This window comes from Danio aesculapii, chromosome 15, assembly GCF_903798145.1.
Source record: "Danio aesculapii chromosome 15, fDanAes4.1, whole genome shotgun sequence".
In the NCBI taxonomy this organism is placed as follows: Eukaryota; Metazoa; Chordata; class Actinopteri; order Cypriniformes; family Danionidae; genus Danio; species Danio aesculapii.
Window position 1 is genome coordinate 26,883,358 of NC_079449.1, and position 18,847 is coordinate 26,902,204.

Sequence of the window (18,847 nt, forward strand, 5' to 3'; positions counted from 1 at the left end):
AATAAATGCATAAATATAAGTTGTAACTTGTTTGTTTGATCCATAATGAAAACTAATTCTTTCCCACAGAATGGTTACATGTATGAATATGAAAACAACAAAGTAAAATAAGCTTAATGATATATTATTTTATGATATATTAAATTTGAATAAACCGTTTTAAGCTATTATTTAACAGGCAACATCCAAACAGTAAGTCCAAAAACAAATTGTAATCGCTTATTTTACGTGAGAAAAAACGTAAAGCTTTTATTTAATAGCATTTCCCCTAGTTTAAAAAACAAATCTTTGTTTCGTCTGTTGATGAATGAAAAGGTTAATTTGTTCACAACAGCGAGTGTTTGTTTGTACATCCGGGTGATTGCAGTGACCTTGGGTTGGTTGTAAGAATCATGGCGGCTCTCGTCCGAATAAGTTCTCTCTGTCACAGAGGTGTCAGTCGTAAGTTTGTTTGTTTTTCATGTTCTTTTTGCCTTCAGCTCAGCATGCATCACAGTTGTTTATAGCCTCGAGGTTGTGAGTAAAGAATTCGGTATTCAGTAACGTTTTTTATGTGAATCGAATCACGCGTACTATGTAGCTAGCTAGCTAGCTAGCATGCTAACTTAACCCTGTCAAGCGGTTTTCATGATTGTCTTTTGGTTTCTTTGATTAAAAAAATGATCTAGTTAACACACTTTAAGGACTAAAATACTAAGACGTATTTTTCAAAAGAACGTCATATTAATGTAAAGCATGTCATGTTTTTATATTTATTTGTTATCAAGGCTGTAAATAAATGTCATATTAATGTAATTTATCCATTTACGTGTGCTGTTTTTAAATGCACTGCTGTCTTAAGTATTGAATGAACATAACTGACCTCTTAAGTTATGTATTCACATTGAGTTATGTACTCACATTGAATTTATAACTTTCTATGTACTTGAAATAAGTAATTCCTATGATTTAATTACTCCTGTATTGCTTGTATTTTTGTTTTATTACTCTTACTTTCCACAGCTCTGTTATTTCGCCCTTCGTCTCTCATCAGACCTTTGGCCGTACAGAAGAAGGATCATGATTGTTCGTACTTGATATCAGCAAGGATACATGCTACTCCTTCCAACTATGGTATGTGCTTTACATTGTAAATGTTTAATTATCAAAGTCATTATTGAGGATCAAGATTCTTGTCTTATTTCGTTTTGTTTTATGAGCCTACTATATAATTGGCAGTGCTGTCGATTTGGACTAGAGACTTATTACATTTCATAACAATTATTTGTGTAACTCTTTTCTTTTTGATAGTAAAGTATACGATGATTCATGTGCGTCTGCAGTATAACAGGAGACGGATAAGTTTTGAATGTCTAAACTGTCCATTTTAATACAGAATAAGATATGACCACTTGTGAAGGCCAGAATGGTTGGGAATGAAACGGTTGTAAAACAGAGCTGCAGACTAAATATAGTAAAGTTCAAAGTGCATTTTTTTTTCTTTGGCGTACCAAGCACAACCTTTTTGTTCCTTCTGTTGTGGTCAAGGACTTGAACTGCAGAGAGATTTAAATTGCTTTGACAAAACCGTTGATGTGTTATATATTTGTTTGTTTTTATTAAGCGGGTTCTGGGTCTAAAGCTGCAACCATGCACTGGACAGGAGAGCGGATCCTGAGCATAGCTCTTCTGAGCATGGCACCCGTTGCATATTTTTGCCCCAGCGCTGCTGTTGACTACTCTTTAGCAGCTGCACTTACTCTACATGGTCACTGGTAAAACATTTTTATTTTTAAATGTTTGATGATATTTTATTCTTCTCTCTTGCTTTATTTTCTGAAATTTGAAAGGTAAAAAAGATTGTTTGTTCATAAATGTTATTAAGCAACCAAAAAACAGAAATGTGCGCACATCTAGGATTCTCAAAGGCAGGTGCTCGATCAAAAACAAACGCAGTGGCAAAAGATTAAAAAAAAATCAGCACACTGCCACTTTAGCTCTCAAAATTTTGTAATGTAACAACGTTTCGACCTACATGCTCTTCATCAGGTCTTCATCATGAGCTTTTTTTACTTATATTATATCTCCTCTACTACAGCACACAAACGTCAAAAGTTTAAAGAGAAAAAGTTACAAGTTTTAAAGTTAAATTTGCCATCAAGTCTTATTTGATCAGAAGTTCCAGTGTGCTAGACCGTTTTGTGATTGTGCTCCACCAAGTCATGTTTTACTGTCACCTCAGCAACTCAAGGCTTATGAACAAAACTGTCAGTCTCATTGGATGTCCAGTTTTTAATGTAGTGCACCAAAAAACAAAAAGAAGAGCTCAAGGCATTAAAAAAATGATGCTTTTATGCCTGGTTCTTTGGCTGCATGCTTTGTCATGAGGCGTTAAACGTCATCAATAATCATTTGCAATAATTGTCACAGTCTGCACAAGCCACAATAATGCTTTTTTTGGTGGTATAAGTCTAAACAATGGAAGTAGCTTTTGTTTATGCTCTGATAGCTGCAAAAATTCACAGTCTGTGTGTGTTCGTGTTAGAATCAGGACTGGTTTCTACTTTAAACCAAATTACAATTTTAGACAGCAAAGCATATATCATGTCAGTATGTTTTTTTTTGGATGCATGTTATCCACAACATCTTCCATAATGTAAAAGAATTAGGTCAATCGGTTAAGAGTATCTGGCCTTTTGAGACCAAATGAGCATCTAAAATAAGAAAGTGTCATCCTCTAGTCTAGACCCTGTTTACACCTGTGTTTACTGTTGTCAACCTTTAAATAGATTAACATAAATGCATCTTAATACCAGGCAGGCGTAAACAACAGGGCAGTAGTTTGTCTTGCTTTCTAGAAAATATGGCAGGTCCAGTTTTAATTCAGCATGATGTTTATTATAAATGCATTTTTGGGTACTGATAGCTCAGATTTAATTTTAAGTATAATTGAGCATCATTCAATAAAATAGTTTCTGATGCAAAATGGCGGTGTCTGCAAAGTTAAATCCTGGGTGGCTGTAAAACTCTTTATGTAAGGATTTATCCTCGCTGTAGGCATGAGCATGCAAGGCCACGCTTCTAATTTTAGTTGGTTACATTAGGGTCACATGCGTACATATTGGAGACGCACTTATAAATGTCAAGAAAGTTCTTAGCTGATCACATGATGATTATTTAGAATATCTGCCCATGCCTATAGTTTGTTGGTTCTACCTTTTATATGTTCTTTTAATTAATTATAATTAATTCCTCAGATTTGAATGGGAATTAAAATAAAAAAAACTTTTATTTCAGCAAGGTGTTTCTGAGTATCATAAACCAAAGTGTCAGTCATAAACCAAAAAATATATTACTCAAATTCTGTTATCATTTACTCACTGTTCACTTGTCACAAAACTTTTTGAGTTTTTTTCTTTTCTGTTGAATGCAAAATAAGTTATTTTAAAAAGATTTGTAATCAGTAATGATTGACATCTATAGTAGTCATGGTTTCCGCTACATTTATTTTTTCATGGTGGGGTGCCACACCAAGATTCATTCCTGTCTCGGCTACATTACAGCTTCTCATTCAAAGCCTTCAGTTGTTGTTGTTTTTTTTATTAGTGGGTTATAATTGCACCAAAACATATTAAAATGTAAGTGAATTTTAATAGAGTGAACATTTCTGTAATACAAGTAGTGCTGTGTGTTATTTGTTTAACCCTTCAAGGTTACATACTGACTGACTGACAGGGCTGTGCGATGCGTGAGGCCAGCAAACATGATGTAGCTTTCAGTTATGATGAACACAGTTTGCCATAATTCTACTTTGTTCATAGATAAAGGTCTATGGTTCTGCATACAATGACTTTATCTTGCTGGAGTTTATGGCCGTTTCACTTTACTTTAGGACGCATTCATGCTGCTTTGTAGGTCTATTGGAGACATTCATAAATATTCCTAGTAAATCTAATTATTGTCAGAGTTGCTCATTACATAAACGCATTAAGTCACACTTCAGCAGCAATTATTTGAGAACGCACAAGAAAATCTGCGCTTGAGCAGCGTGAATTTGTGTGTGCAAGAAGTTTTGTGCACAAATGCGATCTTGACTTGTAATACTGCGCTCACGATATTTGTCATTGAAATAACGCCATAGGAAGTTGGTAGATCTGTCTAAAAGGCCTGCCACCACAGCTGGAAAAATTCATTTTTGTCAAAATTGAGTTATTCACATATTCTTATTAAATGACAACTTATTTACTTTATGGGTTATTTTTTTATAAGTTGTTTACATTTTTAAGACCTTTTATTTAAAAAACAAATGTTACACACATACTGTTTGCTATATGGAATGCAAAAACTTTGAAGCTCAATATCTCAAAATCATTCTGAACGCAGACAGAACCTAATAATTCCAAGGTGACAATTTGTTTTTTCCTTTTATGGATATCAGTGGTGATCAATTTACAACATTATTCAAAATATCTTATTTAATATCTTATCTAAACTCAAAAAGGTTTGTGACAAGTGAAGGGTTGAGAATATGTTGACAGAATTTGAGAAATAGGCTTTTGGTGAACTATACCATTGACTGAAATCTGAAGATTAGGATTTTCCAACTTTTTAAATTTCAATGATCTCAATGAGTTTGTATTGGTTGGTACATTGGTGCATCTTTATAACATATTCAATAATTATTGCTTTTATATGTTTATTCCAAAAATAAAGCTAGCCAAACTGTTAGCTAAAACATACTTTTGATCATGTTTGAGTATGAAGCTTTCAATTTGGATAAATTATAATGCAATTTTTATTCATGTGTTTATGTTGTCGGAAGATTTTCCATGTTAAATGCATATGAATTGGTCACTTTTGTGTGTGTGTGTGTGTGTGTGTGTGTGTGTGTGTTTATATGTATGCATGCATGCATGTCTGTCTGTGTGTACCTTGTTTTCTTATGTTTTGAAGACCAAATGCCCCATGTGCAAAATGGCTCATAAATCACACCGAATGAAGTATTTTGAAAATGTAAAATTACAGATTCTTTCCGGTTGGGGTATAGAATATACAGTTTGTGTACGGTGTAGGCATGGGCCGGTATAAGATTCTGACAGTACGATAACCTTGGATAAAAATATATGGTTTCACAAAATCCCGGTTTTGTGATTACTGCTCTAAAATATATTCTTTTTAAATGTCTGGGTAAAAAACCTCTTTGAACAGAGAATATTTTATTTTAACATTCAAAATATTTTGAAACAGTAAACATGTCAGGCTAAACAATTAAAATAAGTCATTGACTTCTGCTGTCTTCATTAGTTTCAAAAACACTGATTTCTTAACAATTTGAAAAGGCATCTTTGGATATCTTTCTTTTCTTTGGATATATAAAGTAAGTCACTGCACTCTTCAGGTCTATAGCATGCTGGCTATTGGTTTATAAGAGATTTGTTTCTCAGATGTTTCCTTAATCATAGACTGATCAATAGCTTAAAAAAAACTTACAAATACCTTAGAAATGGCATAACAGAAAATTTTAACGGTTTTAAAAGCTCAAAACAGCTGTAAACCTTGAAATCGGTTATCGTCCCATGTCTAGTACAGTAAAAAATATCATTAGGTTCATCATTTGTGTGTGTGTGTGTAAATATATGAGATTGTTCCAGTTTCAAGTTGGTCACAGGCAGATGTTTTAATTCAAATGGCAACATATTTGATGTAAATTTTGTATATGTAGATATCACGTTGGTGCTGTTACTTGAACAGCCTCTCATAGGGTTTGCTGTGACTTAAGCGTTATTTATAGAGACATGCTTCAACACCTGATTGTACTTCAAACCAGCCAATGGTGTGTGTGTGTGTGTGTCAGATGATTATACAGAACACACTTGAGCTGAAATTCATCAATTAAATATTCAAAACCTCTAAAAACATATTAATCAACTAATTACTAACAAAAATGGTGATGACAGTGTTATTGTTTGAAGTACGGCAGCGCATATTCCTGTGTTTTTTTTTTTCTTAGGGGTCTCGGCCAGGTTGTGACAGACTACGTTCACGGAGACGCTAAAATCAAGATGGCTAACGCAGGCCTGTTCGTTCTGTCCACCGTCACCTTCGCCGGCCTCTGCTACTTCAACTACCATGACGTGGGCATTTGCAAAGCGGTGGCCCTCTTGTGGAGTAAATGACTGGACTGAGACGAGGATCTGCGTTCACCATCAAACTTTCAGCTTATTGTACATTATATGTAACTTCTATGAATATATAATTTTTGACAACATGGTGTCGATTTGCAGTTGTTATTAATTGTAAATGCTGTCAGAACATACTCAGCTTTTACGTAAGATGCAAAAATCAGTGTTTCAGATGCGGTAAAACTTATTGTGGCTTTAAGACGTTGAAAATCACTACGGTTATAATGTTAAGTTTAACTCCTTTTTACAGGAAAAATGATCAGGTAATAAATGTTTTGGCCATATTTATTGTATAATGTCTTTTTCGTCACAATGAAAGATCTTGGCATCAGGGAAAGTTAAGAATTATGGTAAATGACTCCTCGTATAAACGGCACATTGTTTTTGTTGATGTCACAGATGGTAAACTGATTTTTTTTTACACGCCAAGTTGCTTGCTGTAGAGATTTAAGCATGGCTTAATATATAGCATGTATTAAACATTACCTTCATAATAATAAGACCATCAATAATGATCACAACATCTGAGTTATTGTCATATTGACAGTATTTTACCGTAACATTTTGCATGCCTGTTCTGCTCAAATGAGTAACAATTTATAAAGGACAATTTGTTATTGAATATGCATTTTATTTACTTTTTTGTCTTAAATAGCTTAGATGTTTGCAAAAATTATTGCGATATTGTTTGCAGTAAACTGTGAGCTTTCAGTGCATAATAATGAAAAAAAAAAAAAGCAAATCTAAATGATTAAAGTGAGTTTGGAATCTGAGGGAAATGATTTTGCTAGTTCTGTTATCATGCGCAGACATGGTTGTGAGGCTGGCTGCACTTGTGCCTGTTAAAACTGCTATGGAAATTTGTGAAAAAAAAATCTGGGTTTTTATGCTCATTAAAGCTTAAAAGGGTAGAATTGTGCACTCAAGAATAAAGGCAGTTTTTATTTGGTTTCTTTTGGGAAAATGGATTTTCCATTATACTGTGCCATGAAAAAAAGAGATCATAGTTAAATGTTCACTTTTGGTGTCAATTAGGTTGTTTATACCAGCACAGATGCATCAATTTATTAGCACTTTATTAAAAAATTTATTTATTAATGTTAAAATTAATGTTAACTAAGGGTTCTAAAACTTTTTTTTCATTAAATTTTAGTTTTTAAAGTGAAGTATTGCATCACATAAACTCTAGTACAAATGGATCAAACCCATTTTCTAAAATAAACACAAACTCACCCAATAACACTTGTTTGGATAGTCTATTAATGTTAATGCAGATTAAAATATGAATATAAAATATATTTTTTAAAAAATAACACGGTTTGCTGGTAAAACATAAATAAGCTACAACCATGCATGGAAATTACTTGTGCTGTTATAAAACCATGAAGAAATTAAATGTCAGAGTGCAGTTTGTGATATACTCTGAAAACGTTAAATATGACATAAACAATTTATTTATTTTTTGAGGTGAAACATTTTTACACAAAAATATTAACTAAACCTACTTAAGCTAAAAATAAGTGTAATAAAAAACATCTACACAAAAGAAATCTGAATTAGGTGCAACAACAACTAAATTGTTAATATTTAAGTAACCTGTAATAAATAGAGAAGTGAAGTAATATTTGTGAATCTTGAAACTGATAATTTGTTAATTTTCAAATATATTGATTGAAATTTACTAAACAAATCTTAAGCATTTTTATTTCAATAAATTTCTTTTTGTGAACAATTTAGACAAAAAGTAACTGTTGCCACTTTAGAAATCGATTGTCTTTTCAAACTTAATCTTTTATGTGGTATTCTAAAATTTTATTAAGGTCACATATTATTTCTGTGATAATTATCAAGCCACTGATTTTTTTTTCGTGTACAATCATTTGTGAGCATTATGACAGGCATTACTGTTACAGTGATGGAAAAATTGGATTTAAACAACGCTGGCTTGTTTTTCTCAATCTTGCTGATCTGACTTACTGGTAAAAGAAATTTGAGGTGTCCCACTCAGGTCATTTAAGGTAGTGGTCTTTACTGTTGTAAGCCTGATGTTCATGTGCTTTTTAAATATACAGTACGTGCATATAAATGACACTGACACACTGTCTCTTAATAGCCATGGATGTGTCCTCTGGGACAGATATATTTTACGCATCTCCCTGCACTGTTATCAAGTTTAAAAGCTCATGTATTCAGTAACTGCAACCAAATGCCCCATGGGGAATAAGATATAAACATTACTTTTGTTAACGTCACTTGGAAATTCCCAGGAGTAAAAATTAAATACATGCTGCTTTTGCTCCGAAGGTCAACACATTTTTCAAATTTATTCTTGTCCTTTTATATATTTGATTTGTTGTTTTTCTGGAATATACTCAGAGGTCAGATGATACGAGTCAACTCAGGGTCTGGATGAAGAAGTCATGTTAGCGAAAACTGAGCTGGACCATACACGTGCACTTCACGCAGAAGTATATCAGCCTTTAGTGTGAAATGTAGCTGTGTTAACATAAAATACATAAATAAAGTTGCAACGCTAAAAGGTCAAAAAAAAAAAAAAAAGAAATCGTCTTTTAGAGAGATAGTGTATCAAAACCTACAGCAAAAACTGTTTGAAGACTACAACCAAATGCATGGCGATGTCATAAACCCATGGTGTCTGTCTTCTGTGTTTAGGCTTCCAGGGGATATGGTTAAACTTTATTAGAGAATTTTTTTTAAAAAGTTTAGCTAAAGTTATAGAATTATGAAAATAAAAAAAAACTGTATTTTGATTTAAAAATGTGTTGCTATTATATATAAGTAAATAATAAATTAGCTTTAATATGCATATATATCTTTTGAGCTGTTTGTGAATCAAAATGAATGTTCAGCATACTGTATGTTTAAATCTCAATCTTCAACAAAGAACTGAATTGCACTGAGAGAACTGAATCAAACCAACACAATCAAGCAATTCGTAACTTTTGATTTAGTGGCTAATTTGTATGAATTTGTACTATCTAATTTGTACGATTCAGTCATTTAGTACGATTTGCTCATCCCCCAATGACGGCTGGGTTTAGGTGCCACGCCTCCTTTTTAAAATCTTACAATTTTGTATGACTGAACTCGTACAAATTCGTACGAATTAGCCACTAAACTGACAAAACATAAATTACTTAATTTTTCTCGTGAGATCAGGTTGATCAAACTCACTCTCTTATGTGTCTTGTGATGTGCTGTTGGCTGTTTGCTGCCCTTGTGTGTCAGTTGATTGGCTGTTTACTAGTGTCATACTAGTGTTTAGTGTCAATTTTCGTGTGCACAGGCTCCAGAGTTAATGATTAAACCTGGATTAAACCCCAAGTTAATAAAACATCAGTGTGCGCACATCTAGGAAAATCTTAAAGGCTGGAGCTCAATTGACCCAAATAATGGCTCCCTGCCAAGACAAATTTATCTGGACAACATTAAACCTACAAGGTCAGTTAAACCCCAAGTTAACTGAGAACATTTATGTCAAGCATTGTGAAACAACCTAAACTGATCTTAACCAGTTAAGTATAAAATATTTAGTATTTTTAATAAGTGAAAAGTTTAGTTAATCAGTCGCGAGTACATCCATTCAGCAAGTGGGCCTAACAGCACTGTTTATTGACAGCTGATGGTATATGGCTTTATATTTGTGCCACAATTCTGTGTGCAAAAGATCATGTTTTGAGCACACAAAATGACTTGCGCACACGTTAACCATTCTGCGTGCTAAAGATCATGTTTTGAAGCTTCTATAATCTCTACCTTTACTTAACATCAATGCACATTGTCTTATTTTTTATTCTGAATAAATACTGTACTAATGACAATATGCATACACGCATGAAGAGATAAAGATGTTCAGTGAACTGAATTTCTAAATAAATAAATAAAAACAAAATCTAAATCTAATTATATGGGTAACAATGAAATATATGCAAGTATTCTAGAAAGCTAGAAATGTGACCTCCAAACATAAAAGTCTTGATGCAGTTCACAATATGTGCAAACCATTAAACATGGATATATCCCATTGTTTCCCATATAATTTAATTTTGCCCAGCCATACTAACACATTTTCACAATTTTTCATGTTAATTGCGGATGTTTCTCTACTATGCATGGTAAGTTTAGCTGTTCTGCTTGTCGGAGAAAGCGACACAGAATGACGGGGGCACAGAAAATCAGCGTTATAATTGGCCGGATCGCCTGTAGATCAAACTACCTGAGAAAAGTTTGTTTATTAATACTTTTTTGTCTTATGAGTTTGAGAATAAATTATGACAAGCTCTCTGTCACGGTCTGAACTTTTATGACATTTTTATGGGATAAAAAGATATTTATATAAGATCTGAGATATTTTCACCCCATAGATAATGCATTTAATGTACTGTTACAGTGATTAATCTAAAAAGGGACAGTCACAGAACTGTTTTTATTACCAAGCTATTCACAAAACATGTAAGACACAAGTTGACCTGACGTTACACTGCAATTTAATTTAAGGTCTCTGTTTTGAACTTTTTGCTTTGAAAGCATTTTTGTTTTACCCCACATATGATCCACAATAATGTTTCCCTTCACATAAGTTTGTAAAATAAATTAGAGAACAAGGTAATAATATTAATGAGCTAAATTGTTTTTATAGTCACATAATATGCATGACATGCTTATAAATTACTTTCAGACTGTAATTTCAATATAAATGTCTTAAAATTATTATTTCAGTTAAGAATGTCGTATTTTCAGATAAAACAGGTTTCATACAATGTCTGGTTAAAATAATAATAATAATAATAATAAAATAAATAAGACTATATAGGATTTTGAATGATAAATAGTATTAGGAAAATGTGTGAGTGTATATTAAAATCAATGCTACATCATAGCAAAACAATTAATAGATTAAAACAATAAAAATAAGAGCCAAAATAAAACAAATTAAAAACTAAACAATTAAATGAAGTTAATAAAATTTCCCCCACAAACTTATCAACACAAAAATTTTAGTTCTTCTACAGCTATGATTTTAAAGAGGATGGTTACATCATTTGCTGCCGACTTGGGAATTTCCAAGACCCATCAGATTGATTTCACAGGATGTTCCCTAAATTAAATATGCTAATAAAAATCACGCCACAAATCTGTGTAGCTCTGTAATAATTACATCTTATTAAGTTTATATCTATCTGTCTATCTATACTGAGTACTTGTATAGTGACTGGGAGTTCAATTGAGGTATCTATTTATAATTGTGTTATTCTGAGCACTCAAAACAAATTATTTTTAGTTATTTCAGTTGGTGTAACTAACTGTATCCCTGGGCTGAATCTAAACATACCATTTCTGCCAAGGTATCTGTAATTAAGCCAGAACGCTTCTTCAATTGATTGGGTCTGTGATCTGACATTGCATAAGCAGCATGTGACCCTAAGAAATTTCTTTATAAGATGGTCCAGGCAGCAGAGGGAGATAAGAGAGTCTCCAAAGTAAGTTTCTTCAGCTCAGCGAGCCACCACAAGCAGTAAAGCATGGCTTCTATGAACCGCCTGAACAGCAGCAAATCTGGTAGGTTAAGACACCATTCTAACTGTAGATCCACAAAACTTCAGATCTGAAACTCTTCTTTTGCTCCACAGGTTGGAAAAAAACTAGACCAAAAAATGATCAACACTTCACCGATGTTCATGGTCTGCCCAGCATTGAGAAGCTGGTATGTTCTGCAGACGAAACCCCAGAGCCCATCACAACCACCATTACAGGTAACATCCCCTGCTGGATCAAAGGCAATTTCCTCAGAAACGGACCTGGGAAGTTTGAGATCGGAAGAAGCAGGTGAGTATCATTTTAGAGTTCCTCAGAACCATTTGAGTTCAGGAAAGTAAAAGGGATGTTGTGTTTGCTCCTCAAGTTTTAACCACTGGTTTGATGGCATGGCCCTTTTGCACCAGTTCCACATTGAGGATGGAAAGGTGACCTACATGAGCCGCTTCCTCAACAGCGATACCTATAAGAAAACCTAGAGCGTAACCGCATAATAGTATCTGAATTTGGCACAGTGGCAATGCCGGATCCTTGCAAGAACTTCTTTCAGCGCTTCCTCTCACGCTTTGAGCTGCCGAGTGAGTGTGAAGTGTTCGGTTTTAATTGAAGCGATCTGAATATAGTCCACACATGTGAGCTTATCTTAACTCTTCTTCCACAGAACTAAGCGACAATGCAAATGTGAGCTTTGTTCAGTATAAAGGAGACTACTATGTCAGCACAGAGACCAACTTCATGCACAAAATAGATCCAGAGACACTTGAAACAAAAGAAAAGGTATATATTGATTATTATTGTAAATGATACCTATTTTTTTTTAAATGTATTAAAAATATGGAGAACAAACTGACATGTGAAACTCATTGCTTTAAGGTGGACTGGAGTAAATTTATTGCGGTTAATGGGGCTACAGCTCACCCTCATGTGGATCCTGATGGAACGACATACAACATGGGCAACTCTTACACTGTTAAAGGTATGTCTGCTGTTAAAAAAAATTTTTAAGTCTTTTTTTATTTTTATATTTTTCTTTACTCTTTTTTTTTCAGGTGCTTTCTACAACATAATAATGGTGCCGCCAAACAAGGAAAACCCAAATGATACTTTGGAAGGAGCGTCGGTTGTGTGCTCAATCCCATCAGAGGACAAGTCCAAACCGTCCTACTATCACAGCTTTGGTAAGTGAACAGCACCCATAGACTCAGGCAATCAGATTAAATTTACTGTGGTTATTTTATAAATATAGCATACTAAATTAGTCTAGAACAGAGTTTTACACAGCATTTTAATTTTTGACCTCTACTTATTACAATGCAAAAAAGCTGAAAAGATCATGCTACATTTTATTATATTTAAATGATTAATAAATTGGTAATACCTACTGTTTTGAAGCACAGTGGAAAATCTAAAGATTTTTAAAAAAGCCAATTAATTTGTATTTTGAAGCTGCACTGTGACATTAGAATGGAATTTGATTACATTAAATTAAAATCCTTTAATATGTCATTAAATCATTATTGTTGTAAGATGGTTTTGGTATATAACCTATCATTACAAATATCCCTTTTTGTCTTTGACTCATAAGTATGGCCAGACAGAATCTGCAGACATTTTTGCTATTTCTGTGGAGAATTTTGTAATAAATCTGCGGATTTATGCAGAATGATTTTGCAAGTATTGTAACTAACAATATATGAAATAAAAAGTAATACCTTTTTAACTTGTATTTAATGTTTACAATGCAAATCCAATTAGATATACTTATTTGGTAAACAAAGCAAGTCTCTCATATAATATATCTACCAAAAGACAGAAAATATTACTTTACAAACTGTATTGTAAATAAATCATTTGAACAATTTCATATTAGTCAATAATATTATTGAAATTAATTTAAAAACTGAATAAATATAAATTTACACACATTTACACAAGTAAATAAGCAGACGATGGGCTAAAAATCTGCGAATTTCTCCGCGCACAGATTCTGTGTGGGCCGACTCATTGGCAATAAAAAAGTAAAATAAAAAATTCATATATGTTTATTGATTTTATAAGGTATACCATTTATTGAAAAAATGGTATATTATTCTCATTATTAACTATATAATTATATATAATAGTATGTATACATTTTATATAAATTAGTAAGAATTACCATTATTAACTAATGATTTATTATTAACTGCTTATTAATAAAATTTTAAAACGTTTTTAGTAGAAGTCCATTATGCTTATGTAAAATAGTGCATCCTTGCTGAACAAAAATACTGACCACAAACTTTTTAACATATATTTAGTTTATTTGGTATTAAGAAATGTTAAATGATTATTTAAATTCATAATAACTTGAAATTTTAAATTATTATTGCAGCCATGTCAGAGAACTATGTGGTATTCATCGAGCAGCCAATCAAAATGGACCTTCTAAAGATTGTGACAGGGAAACTGCGTGGAAAGGGAATTAATGAAGGTGTTTACTGGGACCCCAAACGAAACACAGTTTTCCATGTGATCAATAAGCGCACAGGAAAGGTGAATACTTCTATTAATGGATACTTTGTTATGTAAAGATATTCTCACATTGTTTTATTTAACTCATTTTAAAAAGATGACCTGTAAACCCTAAATTATTCTCTTTGTATTGTATGTTACAGCTGAGCCTTGTCAAATATTACACAAAGCCGATGTCAACCTTCCACCAAATAAACTGCTATGAAGACAATGGTTTTCTGATTATGGACATGTGCAGTTCCGATGATGGCCAAGCAATTAACAACTATGTAATTCAGAATCTTAAAAAGTCTGGAAGTGCTTTAGATGAGGTAAAATCTTTCTTCACCATTTCAGTTCTATATTGAATCTAAATGTAAATGCACCCTTATCTCTGACACACATCTTTTACTGTTTTTGTCTTCTTCTTTTGCCTAGGTATATAACACATTGTGCAGAGTTTTTCCTCGCCGTTTTGTCCTGCCATTGAACGTGGACAGTGACACACCCCATGGGGAAAATCTCATCACATGCTTCAACAGCACTGCCACAGCCATCAAGACAGACAAGAACAAGGTTGGTTTTATGCTGTTTTTTTTTGGCATATTTTTAAAAAAGGTTTTAAATTTAAAATGTATCTACATGCTATGTAAAGAATCTTTATATAATATCATGTAAAGTAAATTTTTTTCCTTGTTTTTACACACAGGTGTTTTGCACATATGAAGATCTTCATGGTGAGGATCTCCATGAATATGGAGGTCTGGAATTCCCACACATCAACTATTCAATGTGCAATTCACACCCCTACCGTTACTTCTACGGATGTGGCTTCAGACACCTGGTTGGAGACTCTCTCATTAAAATGGACCTTCAAGGCAAACAAATAAAGGTAAGTTAGGAGTATAATGCTTATTCGTTCAGATGTATTGTCAGAAACTTACAGTTTGCAGTTCAGTTGTAATAAAAAAAAAAATATATATATATATATATATATACATATATATATATATATATATATATATATATATATATATATATATATATATATATATATATATATATATATATATATATATATATATATATATATATATATATTCATTAAAGTTGTCCTGACAAGAAATTCAATCAGTTGGGTAAAGATACTTTTAAAAGTAATATTTTTAAATCATTTTAAAAATGTAAATGTAAAAATGTAGTTTACATTTTAAGGAAACTAATAAGAAAGTTTGTATTCAGTTTTTTTGTTTAGATTAAGATAGGCTTAAGATTGCAATTTATAACTGTTTACCCCAAACTGAGGCCATTTAGATAGGACATTTAAGTATTTTTTATAAATGTGGCTCAAAAACATTGTTGCATCTCAAGACATAACAAAGACTATACAATATAGAATATATTTTAAGATCTGCCAGTGCAAGTTTCTTGCAGTTGAATTTAAAGTTTAGTGTTGGACTAGGACTAAGCATTGTACTGTATGTGAATTTGGGGGTTAATGTTTACTCATTGTAACTAATATTTCAACTTACAACAGGTGTGGAAGCATGCAGGGATGTTTCCTTCAGAACCAGTCTTTGTATCTTCACCGGGTGCTGTAGAAGAGGATGATGGAGTCATTCTGTCTGTGGTCATCACCCCTAATCAGGTATGATGTGCTATGTTTCTTGAGAAACTGCTTGAAAAGGGTGCGTGTTAGCTTTTCAAAAATAAAAGAAAATACATGACTGGCTAATGGCTAATTGTCCTTCTAGGACAAGAGCACCTTCCTTCTAGTGCTGGATGCGAAGACATTTGAAGAATTGGGTCGCGCTGAAGTACCAAAAAACATTCCTTATGGATTCCACGGGACCTTCCAATCATAGACACTGAGAGACACTTTTAAAGAACAGATGTTTTAATATAACCTGCTCTTACTTATTCTCTTCTCTCTTGAACTTGCATTATATTATTTGTCAGTCACTTTAAATGAAAGAATGAATTTGTGGAAATACCTGTAGATACATGCAGTTGTTTTATAAGTCACTACAGATTGTGAATGTCAACACCATGCTTTGTTTCAATATAATTCCTAAATATTTTTCTAATTTTATAAAGTATTACTTTGTGAAGTATAATATGCACATGTATAATCAATGTCTTAACAATGTCTGATGGAGTGATGTTTGTGAAGTTTACATTACATAAATAACAAAAACACCACTGAAAACCTATCCTTGTAGTTTGTCAGAGATCAAAGCCAAAGATCGTCTCAGGTGTTCCTTCTTCTCTTTAAGATTAGCTTCCAAGCTCCTGGCTTCAGTAAGAATATCTTCCAGTTCTCTAAGCTGTGAAGCATCCACAGCAGCTCTGTCCCTAGGAAGATAACAATTGAAATGAATGCTTGAGAAAAAACATTGTAGATACACTACTGATGGGACACAGAGGTGGTATATATATTCATTCAATTACCTCAAGACCTCCAAGTACTTGGAAAACAGTAGACTGACCTCTTGGCTAGCCTCTAAAACGAAGAAAAGAAAAGAAAAAAACATACATTGTTACCTCACAAGTTTAATATGCCTACAACAATCGATGTGAAATATAGTTGTGTTTAAACCATGAAGTAACTCAACTAGCTGTTATGATAATATGCTACACAAAACCACATACAATCAATACAAAGAGTTGTATACTTTATATAAACTTGCCTGCCAATGCAGTTTCAAACCCATAAGACATGTCTTCAGAAGCTGGTCTGAAATTTTTCATCGTTTTTGCTGGAGATGTCTCTAAACATGGTGCATTTTCAACCTAGATGTATATATGTGAGCTTTTGTTAAAAACATTTATAAACAATATATGATTGTTTAGTGTGACTGACGGTCGTGATCCTTACCTCTCGCATTTTGGCTTGAGACCTTTTCATTTCTGTTCCTCTGGACCCCTCTTTTGTGTTCTCGAGACTGCGGTGTGACATTTGTGTCCTGAAACTGAAGAGCACAGCAAAATGTTGCAAAATATAGCCTAAGTTACTATACATTTCTGTCGACTTATTATTCTCACTTTAGTGTAATGCTTATTATTTGTCATTCCTATTTATTGAAAATCGTCTGGCAATTTAACGTTAAAAGTCTCCGAATCTCTTTTTTGACTGAAGCTTGTCGACGAAAGTTTGCATCACAAGTTTGTTTAAATTAGGCCTAAATCAACATTAAAGATATTTAATACAGGCTACCTATATGACAAGAGGCTGTTCGTAATGGTTATTGGACAGATAAAATAAATACCAGAAATGAAATAGCCGTCGGTAAACCCGGTCGCCGAGGTTCCGTTGAGCAGCTGACTCTCCAACCGCCACTGATTGATTTGAACTGAAATGATCGATTTTCGCGCGCTCACAGAACACTGCCTCTCATTTGTCTGGAGGTCACTGGAGGGTACTAGAGGTCAGAACATAAATAGATATCATGTATAATTTTTCAATAATACGCGCCTATCACTTAGGGCCGATTGTTGATTATGTATAAGAAGTTTTAAATAGCACATTTATTTACAAAAATATGATGCTTTACAAGTTCTGACCAGCAGATGGGGTACTGTACAAACGAACTCAAGACAGGTCTCTGTCGATGATGATGAAAGGTTCTGCAAAACGGGAACGATGAAGATGATCAGGTGATTTTTTATTGTATTATGTCTTGGTGTTATCATCTCATTTGTTTTAATAATTAGCAGTTTTGGGCTTGGCCATTGTCCAAAGAACCCTGAAATCCATTCATTTGAATGCCCTGTGAATAGCACCTTGTTTTTTATGAGAGAAATTGAATTGAAACTAATAAATAAATAAATAGGCTAAATAAATTAATGTAATTAAAAAAATACATATTTTATAAAGTGATTTCATGACATTTTCATGGATATCCAAATAAACAGAATTTTGATTATAAAAATTATATTTTTTAATGTAAATAAAATAATAAATTATTATATAAATTATTGTATTATTAATTTATTATAATTGTATTATAATTTTTTATTTAAAGATTATTATTTTAATTGTAAGTGTTCCAAAGTGCCCCTAACGCTGCCTAGAAAGTAAATTCAGCCAACATTATGTGAATTAAATGAATGATAAGGGGCTGTTGAATTATTAGAATTATGCACACCTGTTGTTTTGTATGCATAGTTTTGTTTTATGTATGTGTAGCCTATAATGTGTAGCCAATAATGCACACCAAAACAGTTAACAAAAACAAATTTATAAACTTTTAATTTAGATGTGATTAATCATGTTCAGTTGTCACCCAGCGTTAATTTCAAGACTGTCCGGTTTTTGTCCTCAAACATCTCCCTTGTGTAGTTTCTTACACATTTCATCCAAATACTTCTGTTGTTTTGATTTTAATTATACAATAATATTTGGAAAAATGCTGGGTTCTTTTAACCCAATGTTGGGTTAGATATGAAAAAAACAAACTGTTCTGTTTAATTTTTCAAATGCTAACAAATGCTTATCCATACTTAGGATACTTTTTTTAAACTCTTAACACAGACTCTCACCTACAAAACACAATTGGCCAAATGGATAATTTTCTTCTCAAAAATGCATTTTGTTAAATATATGCTAACTGTTAATTTCAAAGTAGAGCACATCT

General features: G+C 32.8%; 2 protein-coding genes and 1 long non-coding RNA gene across 3 annotated transcripts; 2 read left to right on the forward strand and 1 right to left on the reverse strand.

Annotated features, from left to right (window-relative positions):
• Window positions 1–356: 356 nt before the first annotated feature.
• Window positions 357–7,110, forward strand: sdhdb (succinate dehydrogenase complex, subunit D, integral membrane protein b). Its single transcript, XM_056474294.1, has 4 exons — window positions 357–441; window positions 1,003–1,113; window positions 1,604–1,754; window positions 5,990–7,110. The coding sequence occupies exons 1-4, from the start codon at window positions 393–395 to the stop codon at window positions 6,153–6,155; spliced, it is 477 nt and encodes a 158-aa protein (XP_056330269.1). The 5' UTR covers window positions 357–392; the 3' UTR covers window positions 6,156–7,110.
• Window positions 7,111–11,655: 4,545 nt separating this feature from the next.
• Window positions 11,656–16,494, forward strand: bco2b (beta-carotene oxygenase 2b). Its single transcript, XM_056474293.1, is given in 13 exon segments — window positions 11,656–11,741; window positions 11,813–12,008; window positions 12,085–12,188; window positions 12,191–12,295; window positions 12,379–12,494; window positions 12,591–12,693; window positions 12,767–12,895; window positions 14,092–14,252; window positions 14,375–14,542; window positions 14,649–14,786; window positions 14,920–15,102; window positions 15,748–15,858; window positions 15,965–16,494. Coding segments are annotated over 13 exon segments (1,662 nt in total). The 5' UTR covers window positions 11,656–11,704; the 3' UTR covers window positions 16,076–16,494.
• A 419-nt stretch (window positions 16,495–16,913) lies between these two features.
• LOC130242252 (uncharacterized) lies at window positions 16,914–17,536 on the reverse strand. The gene is made up of 3 exons (XR_008838950.1): window positions 17,428–17,536; window positions 17,089–17,182; window positions 16,914–17,003 (listed from the first exon to the last, which is right to left on the reverse strand). It is a non-coding gene; the product is annotated as an uncharacterized LOC130242252 (long non-coding RNA).
• Between the last annotated feature and the right edge of the window lie 1,311 nt (window positions 17,537–18,847).

Coding starts and splice junctions, on each gene's coding strand:
- sdhdb (XM_056474294.1), top strand. CDS start 393: ATGGCGGCTCTCGTCCGAATAAGTTCTCTCTGTCACAGAGGTGTCAGT. Junction 442..1,002: donor CTGTCACAGAGGTGTCAGTC/GTAAGTTTGTTT, acceptor TACTTTCCACAG/CTCTGTTATTTCGCCCTTCG. Junction 1,755..5,989: donor CTTACTCTACATGGTCACTG/GTAAAACATTTT, acceptor TTTTTTTCTTAG/GGGTCTCGGCCAGGTTGTGA.